Source organism: Ischnura elegans, chromosome 10 (genome assembly GCF_921293095.1).
Source record: "Ischnura elegans chromosome 10, ioIscEleg1.1, whole genome shotgun sequence".
In the NCBI taxonomy this organism is placed as follows: domain Eukaryota; kingdom Metazoa; phylum Arthropoda; class Insecta; order Odonata; family Coenagrionidae; genus Ischnura; species Ischnura elegans.
Window position 1 is genome coordinate 97,364,138 of NC_060255.1, and position 22,484 is coordinate 97,386,621.

The 22,484-nt window shown below is 37.2% G+C and overlaps 1 protein-coding gene across 2 annotated transcripts in view; it reads right to left on the reverse strand.

Moving 5' to 3' along the window:
- LOC124167335 (trithorax group protein osa) overlaps positions 1 to 21,515 on the reverse strand; it is a 47,065-nt gene extending 25,550 nt beyond the window's left edge. For both annotated transcript variants that reach the window (XM_046545324.1, XM_046545323.1), the window contains exons 1-9: positions 21,410 to 21,515; positions 19,966 to 20,104; positions 17,221 to 17,334; positions 16,190 to 16,339; positions 15,728 to 15,814; positions 15,377 to 15,566; positions 14,952 to 15,228; positions 13,353 to 13,510; positions 9,906 to 10,071 (exon numbers count right to left, since the gene is read on the reverse strand). In XM_046545324.1, coding sequence (XP_046401280.1) covers positions 9,906 to 10,071; positions 13,353 to 13,510; positions 14,952 to 15,228; positions 15,377 to 15,566; positions 15,728 to 15,814; positions 16,190 to 16,339; positions 17,221 to 17,334; positions 19,966 to 20,073 — 1,250 coding nt within the window. In that variant the 5' untranslated portion in view covers positions 20,074 to 20,104; positions 21,410 to 21,515. The remainder of the gene's footprint in view (positions 1 to 9,905; positions 10,072 to 13,352; positions 13,511 to 14,951; positions 15,229 to 15,376; positions 15,567 to 15,727; positions 15,815 to 16,189; positions 16,340 to 17,220; positions 17,335 to 19,965; positions 20,105 to 21,409) is intronic.
- Positions 21,516 to 22,484: the final 969 nt, after the last annotated feature.

Below are 22,484 nucleotides of genomic sequence, written 5' to 3' on the forward strand. Positions count from 1 at the left end.
CCAGCAGGGCGACCTAAAAGTGTTAGGACACCTGAAAACATCGTGGCAGTGAGAGCGTCCATTGAGCAGTCCCTATCGCGCTCTGCGCGGAAACATGCTGCTGCCCTTGGAATATCGTCCAGATCAGTGAGGCGAATTTAACACACTGACCTTACCTTACACCCCTACAAGATGATGGTCGTTCAAGAATTGAGTCTACACGACTGAAACGTACGGATGCTTGCAATGCAATTTTAACCTCTGTGCAACCCGACGCTATTCTGTGGTCCAGCGATGAAGCACATTTTCACCTCTACGGCACAGTTAATAAGCAAAATTTTCGGTACTGGGCGACTGAAAATCCTCATGAACTTCACCAAAGACCTCTTCATAGCCCCGAAGTGACGGTTTGGTGCACCGTGTCCTCCATAGGCATTATTGGGCCTCACTTTTTTGAATCTCGAGGTTTAACTGTTACTGTTATCTCTGAGCGTTATTGTGAAATGCTGGAGAACTTTTTTCAACCTAAAATGGAAGAGTATGGTCAGCAATATGACACATAAGCCTTTTGGTTTCAACAGGACAGTGCCACGGCTCATACTGCCCTTCGTTCACGCCAAGTCCTGCAAAGATAGTTTCCCGGCCGCCTGATCTCATTACGAGGCGAGGTTCCGTGGCCTCCTCGCTCCCCGGATTTGAGTCCATGCGATTTTTTTCTTTGGGGATATCTCAAAGCTGAGGTTTACAAAGTTCGACCAAGGACCTTGGAAGCTCTTAAGGAGCCAATAACAGATGTCATCGTTGGAATATCAGAAGATATGCTGAGAAGAGTTTTTGAAAACTTTTTTGAACGACTCAATATGTGCAAGCTCGCCAAGGTCGTCACCTGGATGAACAAATTTTCAAATTCAAATAAAAATAAAATAGCATTGAATGTAGTTTTGGGAAATATAAACATTTTAAAACTATCTTTGTTAGTTTTTTCACAATTCACCCGTCAAATCAGGGAGTCCATTCTGCCCCACCCTGTACTAATGCACTGGACATGTGAAAACAACCAGGCACAACACCAAGCAGTAGCATCAACACCACATTAGTATAACTAACTTCCTTTTCCTGTTTATCAGATCAGCTTTTATGAAATGTTTATCAATACAATGAACGCTTTACTTGCTGTGTGACTTCTAACTGCAAGTGCAAGTATCAAAGTAAGGTGCTCATTAAATACATGTTCTTGCTTTGCTAATGCATTTTAATTTTTTCCAGAATTATTGTTTGATATATGTATTTTTCTAAATTTTATGCAAATAAGAATACAAGCATATCGCTTTAAGAACTTTGACGGAAAGAAAACATATTTTCAAATGACCTAATAGTGTGCCAAAAATTTCTAATTATAATAACACTACCTAATTATCAACAACCCCGCCAAATTTACTGAATCAGTGCCAAATTTTCCAGTGCAACATCGTCATGTATTTTTTAAATAAAATTTTACAAATAATAAAATCACTTTCAGAGATCTATAGTAAGACCATTGCGAGGGCATGTAGTTCGTATGCAAGAGATGGTTGCTCATTATTAACATTGCTTCAATTTTGGAAGGGAAAAAAGGATGTAAAACATTCATTAACACCAGAATTAAGTCATTTTTCAATTTGCAATAGCAATACAGGTACTGATAGCACAGTTTTCTTTTGTGACTTTCTAGCATGTTATGAACTACTGCTGATAAACAGAACCATAAGACTTTGCTACTTTGAGAGAAATTTTCACTTTTGCTTTAAACGTCCTTGGGGAACACTGAATTACATAGGGAGGTGAACTTAAAAGAATTTCAATGATGGCAATAACTTTGTAATTAACATCCTTCAATCATTTGCATGGCCTTTTCGTGTATGTTAGCCCATTTCCTTTCATCCATTACCAGCCTGTCGATTTTATTGAGGCTCTAAAATGGAACAAAGTTTTGGTCTTCAAGAAATCATTATAGTATTAACAACAATTGACTATAGCGATTCAAGTTGTGGTGAATCCTCGTTATATTATTCAGAAGATGATGACAATTGGGTAGGCCGTGATTGAGTCTAGTGGATACGGGGAGAAAAGTAAGAGCTCAAAGTCTATGGAAGGATTTTGGCTAATATTTAAAATAATAATGGTCATCAATACTTCCATAATTCTTCCTCATTAACTATAATTCAAGCATTTGCATCCTTTATTCATAATACAATGGCGGCACACTTTAAATACATATTCTGATGACAGGCACCTGAACTATGGCGCAATGAGAGATTCCCACATGAGCATAGAGTTTTTGGCAAGACTACCCTAAGCGAAAAAACTGTTGGATTTTAACGGTTACTGTTGGATTTTCTACAGTTACTGTTGGATTTTCTACAGTTACTGTTGGATTTTCTACGGTTATTGCTGGATTTTAACAGTTTCTGATGGATTTTAACAGTTACTGTTGGATTTTAACAGCTACTGTTGGATTCAACAGTTGTCCCAATTAACTGTTTAAATTTTCAACAGTTTTTCAACAGTTTTTTCGCTAAGGGTACCAGCAGCTTTGTCTTGTTTTTTTCATCCTATCTTATGAGTGATTGACTTCGCAAAAGTACCGTATAAGCGTGTGTAAGAGGCGCACCTTTTTTCCCAGAAATTGCAGCCGAAAATGAGGGTGCGCCTCTTACACAAACTTCTTATCTTCACCCCTCCCCTTCACCGGTCGCAAGTCGAAGGGGAACTGAGTGGCCTTGGTTTTCAGTGTGAGTCAGTCATCTGTAATCCTAGGTCAAAAACAAGCGGCAGGCAGGGGAGATTCTCCCTTAGTGACGTATTTTTAAAATGCTCCTGTTTGCTTTTCTTGTAAGCATCGCGCCGTCACGTCTGTACCCTAGAGGTGAACATGGAAAAGATCGCACGGGGGTTTTTCGCTCTGGAGGGCGCGCTAAATTTACTGCCACACGTAGGCATCCCGCGGCATTTATACTGCATATAGTAATCGCTTATCAAACGTAGAGAAACGCGTAGTTTTGAAGGACATACCTGGTTAATAGTCAATATCTGCCTTGCTGAGTAATTTCCATTACGCTGAGGACCTGATTTTTCGAAAATCATCTTCAGACGCTAATATGAGGATTATTGCAACTGAAAATTATATTGGTGCTAAAACTTGCACTTTAAAAAATTCGAACGAGTGTGTTCATTGTTGGACTAAATTGTGGATGGAAGAAATCAGAAATGCTTTTAAGTGAAGAGCGCCGAAGGAGAGGTCCAGGGAAAGGAGCGCGATCCCTCCGTCTTTGAAGCAAGCAACGAAAAAAAGAAGGAGCGCGCTCCCTCCCCTCTGTATTTCAAGCTACGAGGCTATGAGCGAAGGAGCACGGGAAGAACACGTCCGATCTTGCATGTGACGTCGTTGCCTTGAAAGCGAAGGGGCGAAGGCGCAGCAATGTCATATACGCAGTTTGTGTTGCCTAAAGTTTCCAGTCCGTCTCGTCTTGTTTGAATGCGCTTATGCTACGCTTGTTTCTTCCGAAATTGTCCTGTTTGGACTATTTTGAATATTAGTAGCCTTGTTGTAACTATAAATCTTTGTGTCAAACAATTAGAGCTTAAAAAACTTAAATTCTGTCAGATATGCACGTTAGATCTCTTTCTTTTTTTGAACCTCGTGCATGTCATACAATTATTGAAAGCTATCGAGATATCTTCGGGCTCAGTAGATGACTCACCTAGCATTTGGCCTCCATAAACTGGGAGATCGATCAAGGTCAGTTGGTGAGACGGGGTAGGGATGAAACACGTTTCCATTGTTCCCCTGTAACTTGATGTTTTCCTATTATCCTGTGGGGTCTCGGAAAGGAAAAAAAACAGCAGAGGCATTGGCTGATGGAGGGCTGGGTGTGGTTCCGTTAAATCTACGACGTGGTTATTATCCTACAGCGCTGAGATTGCCCCGATTGTTGTCCAAGCTCTTGGGAAGGTTCATGCTATGCGCCTGTCGTGTTTTGCCTTACAATTTTCCACGGCTGCAATTTTATTGCAACACTCCTGCGAGAGCATTTAAACAAAATTCTTCGTGAATAGGACAAGCATCGTAGAGCAACGGCGTATGCAAAGAGAGGATCGGAACTCTTTCTACTCCCTCTTATGCCGCTATTACCGCCGCAGTTATCAAAATTTCCTCTTTCAATTAATATTGAAAGAGGAAAGTTCGATAACTGTCGAAATTCCAGGTGTACGTCTGCAACACCGCGCAATATATAAAAAAAAATGCCGCAAAATTTTTTTCCTCATAGCTCCGATGCTCAAAATAGGGGTGCGCCTCTTACACACGCTTATACGGTACATTAAAATAGGTATTAGGCCAGCAAAAATACCAACGCTTATGTTATAATTTCATTACCTACCCAACTCTATTTGTATATATTTCTGAGGGGATCAATATAATTCCCTTTACCATTGAAGAGGGAGAGGAATTTCACTTGTCCTAGTGTTGATACTTAACAGTCATATGATAATCTAAATATCCGATAAACCTAAGACAATGTTCATATAACAGATATTGCACTTCAGGTGTTCGAAAGGGGTGGGATAATTATGGAGGCCTTTTAGAGACTTCTATAACCATACAATCATTCACAGACTCTTGTTCCTGCCACGTTTACTTTATACTTCTTTCTGCTTCTGCCTAAAGCAGATATACAGTTGATGACCTCTAATACGGAAAGCTTGGGACCAAAGGGTTTCTGGATTTCTGGTCTTCAGCGCACGGAAAAAGTGGCACACTTTTTATTGAGAATTTTAATGCAATAAAACCGTAACTCAGAAGTTACACATGAAAGGGATTTTAACATTAATTATCATAAGCCTTCTAGCAGTATTTCAATTTAATATATAAGTCTAGCGGAATAAGTCATCAAATCACGACCATAGCTTCCTGAGCATGAACTATACTTGCTTAATACTGGATAAAAACGAGCAATAAAATATACCTTTTTCTTCTTGCTCATTAGCTTTCATTGATAGCATTCACTAGGAGACATTGCAATACCTATCAATACCTTCCTTAGTCGGACAGTAAATCTTTGCAAATGCTTCTATATTTTGTTATTAATTTATTTATAAATGCGTTCAGGGTCTTGTGCTTGATATTTGAGATCCCTACGAGTCTCTGCCTAGGCTGTTAGCATATGCTTATAGCATTTGCTAACTTCCTACTCGTCCCAGAACAATCCTCACACGAGGTGGCAAGTTGATACACTACTTAGACGAATTTTCAAACGTTTCTGATTTCTGGTCTTCCGGGTTTCTGTCTTAGAGGTCCTCAACTGTGTAACCATATCAACGTCTACACTTGATTACGAAGTTTTGCTCTACAATGCTGCATAAATTGCTAACAATAATAAGCTAACCTCAGATTAAAACCCATTTCTATATTCTTTCAGAGTAGAAAAATCCACTTAAAATGCAATGAAAAAAGTTGACAGAATTAAAAATTAAGCAATCAATCAGATAAACTCAAATGATTTCCCTAATAAAAATTACAAATTAAAAGAGCCTCACTGAATAATTTAGTCTAAAGATTTTTATTATTGTAGACAATAATACAATTGGCAACAAAATAAACTAATAAATGCATAACTGTCAAAATAAAATTGACTCATCACAGGAGGATATTTGAAATGATGACCTCATCATTTACGAAAGACTAGAACAAAATAAATGAACACTTTTTCACAAATAAACATTATGGAAAATGATAATCATATAACTTATGTAAATAAAATTACAACTAAATTTTCCAAGTAATGGATGACTTCCTAGTATGCAGTCCCAATTTTCCTTAGGGGTTCTTTTCATAATAATTTCACAACAATTTTAGTTGTTCCAATAGCACATCCATAAGGCACTAACGATGAAAATGGTCTTGATCCAACGTCACACAAGATATTTTCATTTCGAATATACTCTAAGCAACAATTGGGGAGTAAAATTCAGCAGCTCCTCATTTTCTGGCGATTCAAAGTTAAATAATCATTTGTTCTTTCTTGGCTCTGATTGACAGGGAAAAACATTTTTGAAAAAATATTATTAGAACTAATCAAAAAACTACAAGATCTATAAATTGTAATATTCTGTAATAAAAATTTTACACAGCAGAAAGAAAATCATTAAATTTTGCACTGATGAAATTATAGGCAACAGAATTTAAGGTATCATATCAAAATTCATGGAAAGAGCAATGAACATAGGAACAAAAGCATAAAAAAGTAAATAGCACATCACAAAAAGAGTTCGAACTTCTAAAATTGCTGAGTGTTACATTTACAAGCAAATAATCGCCCACAGCAATAATAGCAGTTAATGAGATATAAAAATAAAAGGGCAAGAATTCAATGAATGAAATTTTAACTAAGAGAAAAATGGATAAGTAGATTTTTTATGGGAGAGAGAGAGCCTGTTAATGTACCCTAGAATATAGGTGGATTTAGGCGGGTAACGGGGGGCAATGCCCTCCTGATGCTTAAAAAATAGACAAGATTTTCAGTACAGTTATCGTTACAGTCGTTTCATTTTGTGTATTTCCGAGGCTCAATCATTCAATTTAATAATAATAGGGTTCTCACCCTAAGTAAATAATAAAATTCACGGTTTTTTCCAGGTTTTCACGGTCTAAGTGTCGTCAAATTCATGGTCTGTTGATAAGCCATTTTAGGCAAAAATATTGATGACGTAACAACCACCGGCAGTGCGTTAACTAAAAATTAAACAAACGCGACAGACGCCGTGAATGCAAACGCAGCAATGAAAGAGCTCTCTCTCATTACGTCACCTATCGTTAGCAAAATTCAGGTCCGGAGCTAAAACGCGCTAAACTTAATGCCAAGTAGTAATTGCATATCAAACATAGAAAAACGCGTAGTTTTGAAGGACATTACTTGGTTAATAGTCAACAACTGTCTTGCCAATTAATTTCCATTATGCTAAGGACCTGATTTTTCAAAAATCATCTTCCGACGCTATTATAAGGATTATTGCAACTGAAAATTATATTCGTGTCAAAACCTGCCGTTTAAAAAATTCGAACGAGTGTATACATAGTTGGACTAAATGGTGGATAGAAGAAATTGGAAATGCTTATAAGTGAAGAGCGCTGAAAGAGAGGTCGAGGGGAAAGAGCCCGCTCCCTCTGTCTTTCAAGCAACGAGATTACGAGCAAAGGAGCAAGGGAAGAACACGTCCGATCTAGCATGTGACGTTGTTGCCTTCAAAGCAAAGCGAATGCACAGCCATGTGATATACGCAGTTTGCGTTGCCTGAAGTTTCCCGTCAGTCTAGTCTTTTTTGAATGCGCTCATGCTACGCTTGTTTCTTCCGAAACGGTCCTGTTTGGACTACGTTGAATATTAATAGCCTTGTTGTGACTAAAAATCTTTGGGTCAATAAATTAGATCTTAAAAAACTTAAATGTTGTCAGATATGCGTGGCATTAGGTCTCATTCTTTTTTGAACCTTGTGTGTGTCATACAACCTGAAAGTTTATACAGTCTGAAAGCTATCGAGATATCTTCGAGCTCAGTAGGTGACTCACCTAGCATTTGGCCTCCAGAAACTGGGAGAATTGAACCTGGTAGACCAAAAAAGGTCAGTTGGTGAGATGGGGTAGGGATGAAACAAGTTTCCATTGTTCCTGCGTAACTTGATATTTTCCTTTGAGGCAAGTGATTTATGATCTGTGGGGTCTCCGAAAGGAAAAAAAATGACAGAGGCGTTGGCTAATGGAGGGCGGAGTGTGGTTCTGTGAAATCTAAGAAAGGTTTATTACCCTACGGCGATGAGATTCCCTCGATTGTTGTTCAATCTCTTGGGAAGGTTCATGCTATGTGCCTGTCGTGTTTTGCCTTAAAGTTTTCCACGGCTGCAATTCTATTGCAATACTCCTACGAGAGCTTTTAAAGAAAATTGTTCATGAGTAGGACAAGCATCGTAGAGCAACGGCGTATGCGAAGAGAGGATCAGAACTCTTTCTACTCCCTCTTATGGGACGTTGCATTCACAAAAGCATTGATTGAAAATTTTGGATTCAGATTCAATTTCTTCGACTAATTTGGATCTGGAGTATAAGGTGAAGGGCATTACCTGTGGATATTTGGATCCAATCCAAGGTATTCGATCCGACCATCCCTAGTAAGCATTGTAAGGTTAAGACTACAAGTGAATACCTACATATCTCCAAGCACCACACATATCGTGTAAATTTAGCTGAAAAATTCTGGGTAAATTTTTAGTATAGAAAGAGGAAATTTTGATAACTGTCGAAAGTCCAGGCATAAGTCTGCAACACCACACAATAGGATTTTTTTAAATGCAGCAAAATTCTTTTTCTTTCGCTTCGATGCTCAAAATAGGGGTGCATCTCTTACACGTGTGCGGCTCTTACATGCGCTTATACGGTACATAAGTCATCTTGATAGTACCAGTGTTGGAAAAATGACACCAGCAGCTGGAGTCAAATGGAGTGGTGACTGAAGGGTAGGGAAGAAAAGTTGGAGATGATCCTAGAATCATCATTAACCTTCTCTTAGCATAAACACTGAGAGAACTACACTCAAAATCCTATCACTAAAATAGCAACCAGCATTTGGAGTGCCATCCACACATACCCCATCCCCCTTCAAGGATGGTTTTGAATACAACTCATTCAAATGAATTTATCCGTTTGGAACACATATTACCACTCAAGAGATACTCTGCAGACAAGCTATCACTTATATTGCCTGTAATCAATTACTTGATCAGAATCAAACAATTCCGTGCCTCAAGTTAAAAGTAGCTGGCCAACGTCGATGTATTTTATAAGTTCAAAGCCCTATATTAAAGAGGCCACAGCTGGATGAATAAAAAAAGAACAACTGTAACACATAAAACAGAAGGTCATCTGCGCCCAAGGTCCTCTCCTCTGATGATGATACTGCCACCATCAGCGATTAGATCGGCGAATAACTAAGTTTGATTGAGAATGAACTACCTCAGGGATGCAGTGTTTGTTGCAGGGATGGCTAAATATATTTTTTGCTATAAATTTTGCTAACTTCTAGGAACACATGGTGGCCATACCAGTCAACAGATTATCCTGCAGATGATCCATCAAATGGTAATTAATAACTCGATCAGAATTAAATGATTTCATGCCTTCAATGTAAGACCATTGTCCTATATTTACTTATTTTACAAGCTTCAAGGTATCAATTGTCGGAAAAAAAAACTTTAAATTTGAATAAATATACAACAGTCTCCTCGTCAACTAGTAATACATACTCGTAATACGCAGTACAAGCTAACCTCTACAGGGAGAAAAAATTTTTCTTCAACAAATCGCAAGTTGTTGGGAAAATTGGACTGTCCCCCAGAGTTTAAATGTTTCATTGTTGACACGCTCTGAAACAGGTAAGGTATTCCTGCTAAGTTTTCATATTCAACCACAGTCATCCTTTTCATCTTGAGAAAGAACATTAATGGAGATGGAAATTCAGATGCAGAATCCTAGATTATCATTGTCTATGAACACTAAATAGCAGAATATACATACCCAATGATCGATGCAGTTAATAATGTCACTCTTGCCATCGTAACAAAAATCTGCGATACATACATCAGTATGCCATAATGAATAAAATAAAATTGGGCAATGATTATCCAACAATCTCTACAGTATTAAGAAGTATCCCTAGGCCACCTACCATTTGTATTCTTTGAAAGATAAACACAGAACTTGAAAAGGTAAAACTCTTTCCACAAAAGACCATGCACAATGAACAAATATATTTAAACCAATGTAACAATAAGTGACTTCTATCAATTTTCCCGTATAGAATAGAAATATCATGCAAAATAATGAATCATGGTTCACTCACCCCTTCGGAATGTCATCTCCTGATGTGTGCCTTCTTCGCTGGCTATTGACATTGTTGTTGTTGCTACTGCTATTACTATTGTTTCCTCCTCCTTTGCCTCCTCTTCGGTTGCTACCCCCAGATCCTCTTTCTCCTCCTCCACCGCTCATAATCACATTTGTACCGTCTGAAATAATAAAAATAATAGTTTCCAACTTAAAATTTAGTCTTTATCAAATAAATTGGTGTCCTAACACCCCCTGCCAACGCCTTCTTAGTCAGCTTGTGGTATAATATGAAGATGTAAGATAATTTGCCTCGGTGGCGGTGGGGTAAAGTCCTCACCTGCCTAACCAAAGGTCACTGGTTCGCGTACTGCCTGGGTAGGTTGCCCTTATCGAGTGCATGGGTGTTCGCATGCATTAAATTGTTATTTGTTAAGAAAACCTTAATGTAAAAGGTCAATTAGTGTTGTTTTCAGTGGTGCGGCAATAAATAAAATAAAAACTACAGTAAAATCTACATACAATAAACCTCCCGAAAATTAAATGTTACGAAAACCTTATTACTATAGTAAAAATACAGTAAAGGCATGTGGGAGGGGATGTCAGGACACCAGTCATTTACAGATATAAAGCAAATGCTAAAATAAAAATTGCAACAAGCATTTATTAAAGTCCTTTATGATTCGAGAGAAAAACGAATTCCCACATCTATCTGTTCAGCAAATTATTTCTCTTAACTTACCGCTTCTGTCAGACCTGGAAATATTGTGGGGCTCTAATTAGATGTTCTTCGTGTCTCTCCTAAAGATATCTACTTTCATTGCTCAATCATACTAGGGGGACCCAGAAAAAACCGGACTAGGAACGTGCTGCATGGACAAGAATTCTCTCCCTCCATGGTAAAAGTGGAATGGAATATCTCTGGAATAGCTCCCCTAACTATGCACCTTTCTTTATCAATCTCATATTGTATTGTTGCATTCTCCAAGTTGTGTTATGCCTGTGAAGTCATTACAGTAGATTTGATGAACAATAAGTATGGGAAGTGAGGTCAAGTGTGAAGAAAATTATAAATATTTTTTTTAATGATCCTGGTATTGTGCACCGCAACTTTTCCCCCAGATCAGACTATTAAGTATAAGTATACGTAGTTTATTAGAATTTTTAAAGGTCCTAACTCGTGCCAAGAAAAATTTGAAGACAATGTAAGTTTTCCTTATTCTAGTTTCTTTCCTATACACTTTGAACAAACCGAATTAACACAGTGAACACAAAGATTTTCTCATTTGACATGACAATAAGTTTGGTGTTGCATATCGATGGCTAAGTTATAACAACACATATCTCAAATTCGGCCAGTTTGAAACAGGTACCTTAAAATGAGTGTGATAACATTAAAAAAATAAAAAGCAAGCAAAAAACAAACTACCTGTGTGCCAATGAATGCTGCTTCTTCAGTTTTATGAATTTTTGGTTTAAAATTTCAGTGTACAATTAAAAATATAAATCATTTCTTTTTCTATCCTGAAAAGTTGCTATTTTTGATACACGTGTTATTAGAACTTAGCCACCGTTATGTTATTTCATTACTAATATCATTTCTACACCTTAAAATATTCTACATATTCAATCATAATATAAAAACATTTATATAACACATTCCCAGCCAACCCTCATAGAATATTCGTCTAGCCATTTATCCAGCAGTGTAATAAGATGCCAATACAGTGTCCTCCTAAATAGCATTTGGAGTCATGTGAGACACTATATGGTGGCACATGGCAGGGAATAATTTAAACAAGTATTAAAAAATAAACACAAGGTTATTCTCTAGCCTTCAGAAGAAAATTAATTTAGTCCATGTTCATTAATATGAGCTTCACAATGAGGTGGAGTAACACTGAAGTCCACAGTAACCATATCAAATGCCATAAAATTCTGATGAGTGTAGGTTTCTAGGCATTTGATTTTCACCTGACAAGACGCATGGTATTACAGTAGACTCTCGTTTATACGAACAACGTTATTATGAAGTTTTCGTTATAACGAAGAAAATCGTTGGTCCCGACGAGAAGACCAGCGAGAGTTGCCCGATGACGGCACAATGTGAGGCGCGGATAACCCTGTGCCAACACGGTTTACAGCCAATCACTGTCCCCCAAACGCACCTCACACCCTCAACTAGTCACGCAACGTTGTTACTGTATATGGAGCACCGAAATAAGCCTGATCCATCAAAACAAGTTCTTTCTTCGAATCACCATATAAGTGATTCTTCTTCGTGGTCCTTCACGCTCGTCGTCCCTTCCGGCTCTTTTCTTCACGGAACCCTTTGTGGACGTTACCCTATCTTACCTGGCAACCTAGCCCCCTACCCTGACCTAGACCATTCTGCCTGTCATCGGACAACACTCGGTGGCCGGACTGTGGGTTTATTAACTTAGGAACAAGGTCTTGGAATGCATCTAGTTCGTACATGGGACTTAATGTATTCGGGAAGATATCAACACTCGATTGCGTCATGCCGCATTCTTCTATTGAGAAACTGAAACGAATTTCCTGTTTATATATACAGTGGAGCTTGGTTACAACGGCATCGGCCGTAACGTCAACTCGGGTTTAACGTCACATTTTATACAGACCAGCCAAAATTGAACATTATATGTTGTACGAAAACCCGTTCATATCGTCAACAAATATTGCGACGCTCGGGTATAGCGTCAAAAATTTTGCGATTCTTAGGTTGCAAAAGTGGTAGTGTGATTGTATTATGTCCCAAAGTTCCGAAAACCCGTTCATATCGTCAACAAATATTGCGACGCTCGGGTATAGCGTCAAAAATTTTGCGATTCTTAGGTTGCAAAAGTGGTAGTGTGATTGTATTATGTCCCAAAGTTCATAGAAAACATGTGTAGAAACATCAAAAGCAAAAACAGGTCACAAGCTGGACGCTGAGCTGGTGACGGGATGCAACTCTTTTGTTTAATTGGTGTCTGGAGGGAGCGGGGGCTGTCCCGCATACCTGGGTCTTATCCTTTCCCACCCCTACATTCTACAAGGTCACTGACACAGGCACACTGTATTGTATTGTTTGTTTCGTTAGTTACGGTAGATCATCAGTCACATCACAGTAAACAGTGTTGTATATAGCAGAACATTTGCGTTTTTACTTTGTTCTTTCACTCAGATTTAAGGCTGCTTTTTTTATAACGTCACTCGGATATAACGTTAAAAATCTTCTGGTCCCTTTCATGACATAATAACCAATTTCCACTGTATTTCCACGTAATTTAATCACTTTGTTAAATACTGTTTTTTCCGACTATTCCAAAAAAAAAAAAAAAAACGTTCATATGAACTTCGTTATTACGAACCTCCGGTTATTCGGTCCCGTGAACTTCGTAATAACGAGAGTCTAGAGTATTTGATATGGAATGGAAATCAATTGAGTAGTTACACTTACTGTTCCCATTTGAGGACCACGCTGTGGATTGCTGTTGGGAAAGGTTTTGGTGTGGTGGATGATGTTGGTTAAGGATATTCGGGGCAGCTCCGAGGCATTGCATACTCTGCTGTTGCAGGGCTTGCGATGGAGGTGAGCACGATGACCCACCAAGTTTCCTAAAATAAGCAAATATACGTAAGCATTAATAAGAATGGATGAAAGAAAATGCTTCCATCATTAAATGGGCATGTTCACAATTTTTTTTTAACTGCTATTTGCAATAGTGTTTGAAAAATGGAGAGCCCCCATTTTTCAATGCATGGTCTACTTCTAAAATTATTCGCAGCAAATCTACGCAGCCTTGACTCTTTAGTAAAAATAAACTGCTGATGTCGTCAACTAATACCATATTGATCACCAGGCCTCAGCGACCTTGAGCATCAGCCTGGTGCGTATAATTTAAAAAAGACAACTTTGAATGTCTTCAAAAGACTATGATATAACTTTCTACTACAGAAATATCGCTATAAAGTTGAGATTTACTTATGTGAATTATTCTAAGTAAATGCTTTTCATTTCTCTCATTATATCTTTTGAAATATGACACGTTTTATACATTCCTTGTAATGTCTCTGGAACAAATAAATTTACATTGTTGTTCACTCTCTTGAGCATGATTCCTACCGTCAATTAGGAGTTCCCTCTGGATAAGTTAATGAGACGATCTCTAATGATATTATAAACTCATGTAAACTGGGTGGCAACCGTCAAGTTTTTTTTCAAATTATGGCTTAGTGAGAAAGATTTTTTTCTTCCCTCATCTTTCCATCTTTACCTAACAACCACCAAAATCTATCAATGAAATGCTATTTCATGTCGGAGAAAACAGCACCATTCATATCAATGAATTAGATTCATCTCTGCTTCATACCACTACATTAATTAAATAGCTTTTGGTTTCTTTTCAGAAGTGTGGTTTTTCTAAATGGAAGCATAAATATACCAAAACAAATACTTCAGCCTGTTATTCAAATCATAAGTTTTTTTTCTATCAATTTGTAGGAACATTCAACTTTGGTGAAAAACAGTGTTTCAAATGCTCTCCAAAATGTCAGGAGAAAATGCTACCAAATTATAGAAAATACAAAGAGACTATTGATAAGTGAACGGAGTGATTTGTTTTTTCATTAACGGTTTAAGGTTTTCTTATCTTCATTATAACATTTTTCAACTCATTTAAATATACTTTAGGATTATAAATGCTTGAAGTTCATGTTTATTGCAAACCAATTACATGCATGATGAGTATCAACCTGTGGCTCGTGAACAATGTATAAGCGATGTTCAATCATTAGTGAAGCAATTATAACAGCATTACATTATATTCAAAAGAGAATTCATGACATGTATAGTGTGAAACTCGTCAAAGTGATGTCTCAGGGAAAAATTAAGCTCCATAATACAGACTTAATAGAACTTGACTACTTGAATAGCACTGTTTCGGTGCAAGCTCGCTTCCGATGGAACGAATCAGGAGTGGTAATGAGGGATTGGGCATATCCTGATTGAGCAAGATAGTACAATAATGACACAAAAACATCCCTCAATGGTACTTACTTTCCTTCCTTGCAGTTGATGTGATTGTTTGTCAGGGAGGCCGGAGGGACTGAGGCAGTTGAGGAGCCAGAAGACAGTGAGATTGAAGAAGACGACGAAGAAGATGAAGACGAAGGGGATGCAGAGGAAGGTGAAGGTGAAGAAGTGAGGTGATTGGAAAGGGGAGCATTAGCTGTCGGCGCCGAAGACACATTTAACTGCTCGTGCAGTTTACGCTCATACTCGGTATGTTTTCCCTGCTGCATCTCTTCCTTCGTGAAACTGGCTTCTCGATCACCTGGTAAAGTAACGACATAGTTATCAACTCATATTCCATTTCTTCCTAAAATCCAAATGCTAGTTTTTCAATCCACATATTTAAAAGACTAAAGAAAAAAGACATTCTCCAGGAGGTGATTTGGTACAATAAGATCGAATTCACTCACCCAATTCATGGAGATACATGCAGTCAGGTTTGGGACACGACAACCCTTTCATAAAGTGGGCACAATACTTGGTTGTACCCAAGGAAGCCTTCAAAGGGCGTCCATCCATCATAACAGATGAGACGGCCTGAATCGCCCTAAGGGCTTCCTCTGCTCGAGAATACGTCACATACGCACTAGCACTCGGGCCCTGTAGGGAAACAAGTAGAAATGCCAATGACGATGCAGGGAAAGACACACTATACATTATTTATTTTCATTATAATTTCTTGGGTTACAAATCAGATCAACACTAATATTCCAAAACCCAGGATATTTTCAAGTGATAATAATTTTATCTGGCAACATTACCTGAGAACCAGCATATGAAGTGCTTTGATTTATCACAACTTTGTGGATTTTCCCATACTTTCCAAAATAGTCATACTTTTTCAAAACCTGAAATGTAAAACATCAACATGATAAAATTTGGTTATCAGATAAAATGAGTGTGATAATACAAAAATAAATCTAGGATACTACTACTTCCAAGAAATTACATGCACCACTTCCACACTTGAAAGTATGACTTTGTGTTGAAATGAACAAATTTGAATAATTGCACATGTATACATTTAAAAAATTAAATTAAACATGAAATACACTTATTTCTACATTTCAGCATGGAATGACTTAATGATCCGCAATAAAATATGATCACCAAACAAACCATGACCCTCGAAAGCAAAAAAATATTATTAATTATAATAATCAATATAATGCAAATCAAAGGTTCAAAGCTCTGGCTTCTTTTAAGATATTCCATGAACCCACCTCAGGATCTGCCAGTCGAAGAGGTAGACCAACAACAAATACTAAGTTACTCTGCACCACACGAACATTCGCTAAATGTCGCCGCCCTTCAGACAGTTTATTCTTCCTCCGAGAATCTCTCTGCCGTTTCTCAGCCTTCAATTTCGCTATCTGTTAGGAAAGATATTGCAAATAAAGATTAACAAGAGAAATGGATGCAAAATGAGCAATGCAACAACAGTGTTCAGTAAGGATGGGTTGCATCCACTTTTTTATCCATTCTGATCTCTGTTCACTTTCTGTAGGCCAATTACATAAATGTCATAGGTATCATAAGCATCAATCATTAACAGAGGGTGATATTATTCCAATGGTCAACTTCCTATTTATTTGACTTCCACAAAGTTACAGAAATAGACTGACATTTAACATTTACATAGGTAATTGAACTGCTGGCATTGGTGCCCATTCCTGATTCTTGGTCCCCATTCTCTACTATGTATTTCATTTACATAGCTCAATTCTCCATGGCTCAGCTGATATAAAAAATTGTATATCTGTCAAATCCTTTAAACTATAATTTTATGATTATTTACTATCTTGATATAAGCATATCTTGCTCTTATTTTATCAAATTTGTATGCTGGTTATTACAGTTCATTTTTTTTTGCAGTAGCGTTGTTTGTTTTTTTTTCTTTGTTTAGTTAAGAACATGTGACTTTTTGTTTGTGTTTGTATAAAATCCGGCTTGGAAAATAGCTCAATTTGCCGTTTTTTACTATATTTCATGCATTTGCTATGATCAGTTATGTCACGAATGGAATATCATTGTAATCATTTATATTGTATTTAATGCAATATGCTATCAAAATGTAATTTAATATTATTTTTGTTCTTACGGAATATTTCCTGAACAATAAATATTTTTCTATCTATCTTTCACATCTGTTTCTGTTTTGGTTCCAAAATCAAGAAAAGATCCATCCCTGGCAAATAGAGGATAAAACCAACACCTGAAAATGTAAAACAAAGAGAACGAAAGTAACACTTGCCTCCTCCTGCGTTAATGGCTTAAAGTCAGCTGGATCCTCTGGATATGCTTTCCGACAAGCTGGACAAAGACCATTCTCATCCGTACGAATTCGATGCCAGCAAAACCTACAAATCTGGGAAGGTACGAGAAAACGTTAGGTCTATGGAAGATATTGGGTAAAAACCAAATTACAAAATTGGCTCATCTTCCGCAGTGTGACACCAAATATAATGTATGAACATAAGTCATACTGAGGTTGCAATAATTACAGTGTTCAGCTTAGGTTACACATTAAACAGAAAAAAGGTAACAGATTTAAAATTTATCTAGATAAATAATGAGAAAATAGAAAAAAGTATAACTGAGCAAAATATCAGGGATGGAAGGATTGTAAATTGCAATTCCATATGGTAAAATTATACTCAAAGAATTGTATCAAGTAAGGCCCAACCTTAACCAAATTATTAAAAAAAAGAGTGAATTTTCTATAAAGAAGTCACATTCAACTACACAATAAGGGATGGCACAAAAACTTTTTTTACGGTCTTCAGTATTTTCGTCACAGAACTAAAAGTTTCCGATACCTATTGACATGCATGCAAAAATTCACCAAGAGAAACGTTTAGGTTGTGACCATGACACTTTCTACCTCATGATCTATTGATACGGTAAGACATCTAAAAATTAGCCTAGAATTACTTTTAAACTACTTCCAGAAATAAGCACAAAAGTTACTTCAATTGCACCTATTTTCCATAATTACAGAGCAAGTTATGTGAACTATTTTGAGGCTAACCACAAAATGAATAGTGATTTCATAAAAGCAAATTGATGAAAATTGTATGTTTTCAGTTTACATGTCTCAAGAAAGTCTCACTTACATCGTCAAGCTTCATTATGCGCATACTAAAGAGTGTTACAACCAACCCATGCACTGATCTAGTGTCGCAATCTGGTCATACTGGTATTAGTAAAAATTGCCCATTACTATAGTATACTCCTATCTGCCACGGTTAAATTAATCATCCATACACCATGGACTGAACGCTGGAAGTTTACTTATCATGTTGAGTAGGCAAAGTTATGATACCACTGTATTTATTAAAAATCACTTCATCAAATGCACTTCCTCCAATAAGTATTCCTCTCACAAATGCCTCACTTTAATCTTTCTGTCATCATTATCTTACTGGATCTCAGAGTAACATCACTAATTCAGTAACCCAGTTTTCTGAATTTTTCCATTCCCAAATACCATACATTCTGACGTGCAAGACGACCCCCAATTCCTCCAGATGTAATTTAGGTTTAAGGGCTATGCTCACTGTATTGCTTTCAAATTATTATAACTTGAACAGTGATGTCCTTGCTGCTTTCATACAGTCACTGCATACAGCAGAGATCCAGTTGCAGAGATTTTGGAGCTTCCTCCACCATTTGCAAAGAGCAGGGTTCAAGTTTGAAAACTGGCACTGTGAGACCTGACCCGGCATATAAGATAACCCCTGACTTTTGAGAAGATTTTCCTGCCTTAAAAAGTTGTCTTATATGCTAGACTATACAGCATAGGAATTCTTTTGTCTTTTCGCCCATTCCCTTCGGATGAAGGAGTTGTGCCCTCCAGGTTACAGACTTTGGACAAGAGAATCAAAAGAGAAAAATTGCATCAAGAAAGGAGCTTCCACCAAAAGACATGGGTCCCAGGAAACTAACTACTTATCTTACGAGCCACAGATGACTCAAAATCACATTAGACACTTGTGCAAATGCTGAAGTAGCAAACCTAAAATAGCCTCATTTCTGCTGAAAATACAATAAATTTGTGCACGGAGACCAATGCTATTAGTTACAAGCACATTACCCATATATATTGAATGAAAATGCAAATGATCACATTACACTAATGGACAGCTTTAACATTTTCAATGCTAAGGACACACCCGTGCACCCTGCTTCAAAAGCAAACAAACAGCTCCATCACATGGAAAAAGCTTCCATCAAAATGATTGGCAGTGGAAGTGCTACGCATTCATCAAGAAATCACCTAGTCCACCACAATTAAAACACTGGCTGCACTATTCATTAAAGTTACCACGTGAATGCTGAACGATATTGGTGGAACAGAACATGTACACATGCATGAACAGGTTCTATTTTCTGTTCATACATATTTACAAGATGAGTGGTTAGTCAGTGCATTCTTTTCAGAGAATTCATGAATTTGCACATGTACTGGTAAGCGTTGATGCACTATGCAATTGTGCCCTTTCAGTGAAATATAAATTGCACAAAGCAAAGGCCATCACTTCTGGGCTTAACATATAGTCGCCAGATTTCAATTCACAGTGACTGCCTTTCACAGCCGGATTTAATGCTAACCCTTAGAATAAGCGTGCTCATACGAACACGCTAGTGAATGTGTGGAACTTTTTCTCCTGTGTTCACACCAGCACCCTAAGGTGTGAGTTAACGGTTAAAGGTTAAAGACCCAATTCAGCAGCATGCAAAACCCTGTGTAATGAAACATGAGTAACATAAAACATTGACAACACTAACAACGATTACTAACACAGGATTCTAAATCAAGCAATAAAATACAAATAAATGCTCAAAAACAGCATTTGTAGGAAAATATAATGATAAAAACAGCCAAAATTCAGGAAAAATCAAAAAGACAACACAGAGGAAACCTTTGACCCACACGTCAATATGCTTAAGTTATATCTAAATAAGTAGACCACCTTTTCAAAATATCTTTACTTACTTGATATCCGCATGTGCAGGGGAAGAAGTTGAGATCGTCTACCTCAAGTGGCTCCATACACAGAGGACATTCCACTTGTTCATCTCCACTTTGGTTGAGAACTGACATGATTTTTTGCTACTCAGGAAGTGACAGTTCGCTGTAATGACAAGGACACGTAACAAACAAAATAACACTCAAGGAAACAAAATGTGTACGCATTCATTTTCACTTGAATTTTGTAGTGATTTAAAAATATAAATGCCTCGGAATTATTATTTCACTTCCGTTCAACTTCGAAGCTGCCTAACCTCGAGCATCGGAATTGAAAATTTTTAACACTGATCCAAAATACTGAATATATAAGGCAAAAGGCCAGTTCGATCGCCGTCTTAAAAACGAAAACATATGGGTGCTTTAACCAATTAAAATTTTCTAAGTTTGTTTACTGGCGAAATTAAACTGGCGATGCTGTAAATCATTGTTCTTTGAGACACCTGGCCACAATTTAACATTACTCTACTGCCTAAACCCATTTATGCTGACTTTCACCAAATTAATAATCCGTCAAAAACTTTCCGAGAAAAACAAAATATAACACCAATTACGAATCTTCGAATACCTCTTGAATAATATAAAATCGTCAAATTTAATTAAAACCCCATAAATAATCATAGACAAAACAAAATAACAACGTCTGACATGAATTCAAGGTCTAATATCCTTGGCTGCACTAAAAACAAAAATCAAAACAACAGACATTTTCCAGCGATAAACGTCAAAAACTTAAATATATTCTACACCTTATGATAATTTTCGGAAATTTGCGCATCAATGCCTTACATGAAAAATTGCAATTCCGAAGTAGCAATTGTTACGAAAAACCAAAATTAAACATAAATTATTTCATCGTACACGAACGCAAAACAAGCCCAGAGGTATGCTCCTATTTCCAAGTAAAAGGCTTCCCTTTCTGACACATCTCTCTTGTTCTCACTCTAAAAGCGAAAATAAACTTGATAAGACGGCTTATAAGTAGTTATACCCACTCAGCCACAACTTATGCGCTAAAATTGTAAGAGTAACGTTAGAAATTAAATTGGAACGTTTCTCGCCAGGTTGTCAAACTGCCATGTTGGTAGTTTTAATCAGATCCATAACGAATACTTCCGTCTTGCGCCGCCGCCCATTATTTCTCGCTTAGGCTTAAGAAATAACTAACAGCACAGATGATTATTTAACAAGCTAGAAAAAATCACCCAGTACTCACACCCTTAACTTAAAGACGTTCAGGCTAAATAACTAAAGAGGGATTTTTTGCTTGATAGCTAGACCTCAATTAAGTGAAAACACAACGAAATCCTCCACTTAAATCACTGAATTCGGCAAGTAGGCATTAAAATACAAGTTCAAGATTAACATATATCCAATAAGAGCGTAAAAAATCTTAACAATGTTTACTTACGTTACACTTTCTAGCAGAATCTCTATTAGGAAATTTATGGTTGATGAAATCAGGTTATTGCGCAGCTGTTCGGCGCAAACCACCCGGATGTACAAGCAGAACAGCATCGAGTGCACAGTGACAGTTGAAAACCGGTCATAGCGCAAAATTTGGATTCGTCAGCAGGAGTTAGTAATGTGAATGTCAAAACCTTTTTTTCTGGTTTTGAGATTGGTCCCCGTTAACGATTGCAGATTAAAGTGAAGGTATGCAATTTTACTGTCATATATTTCAACTTAGAGGAATCTGAGTTGTACAACTATTTTATGCTAGAAATATTGTTGCTATGGCGGGTGACTTCAATGTTGATCTGGTTGATCTTTATGTAAGTGGTCCCAATCAGAAGAAATTCTCCTCAGGGCTAAGCTCACATAGTTTTATCACTTCGGTTAAAATTCCAACCAAAATTACCTGCTATTCTGCGGCGCTCATAGATAATAATATTTATTAATCATTCAGCCTACAATAAAGTGGAACGGATATCGTTAAGTGTACAATATTACACTGTTCAAAAGGCAAAATGATCAAGGCAATATGAGGATTTATATAAATACAACAATCGTGTAAAACAAGTGTGTACACCAATTCAAATTAACATGTAAAACCTAAAAAATGAAATCATATAAAACACTTGTACCCATTCATAACCGTAAAACGTTATCCAATGCAGCATTAAAATATCGTGTCCGCCGAGTGAGATTCCAAAAATTCGTTAATGCCATTTAGTGAAAGCTGATGAGGTCACCTTTTCATGCCCTCATGAGGCAGTCTTCAATCATTAATCGGACTTCCTCAGGTAATGCATACATTTTTAAGCCTAATTCGCCCATTTATAGTAAGTACAAAAATTTTTGAGACTAGAATGCTTCTGTCTCGATCTTCAATCCTTTATTATCGGATAACTGCTGTAAAAGCGACTCTTTGCAACTTTGCGTATCTGCGTGAAGCAGATCTGGTAGCAACGCAACTTTTAAACTAGACTCTTTAGTGAATCCAGTTCTCAATTACTTACACTTTTTTGCTCCATGATGATTGT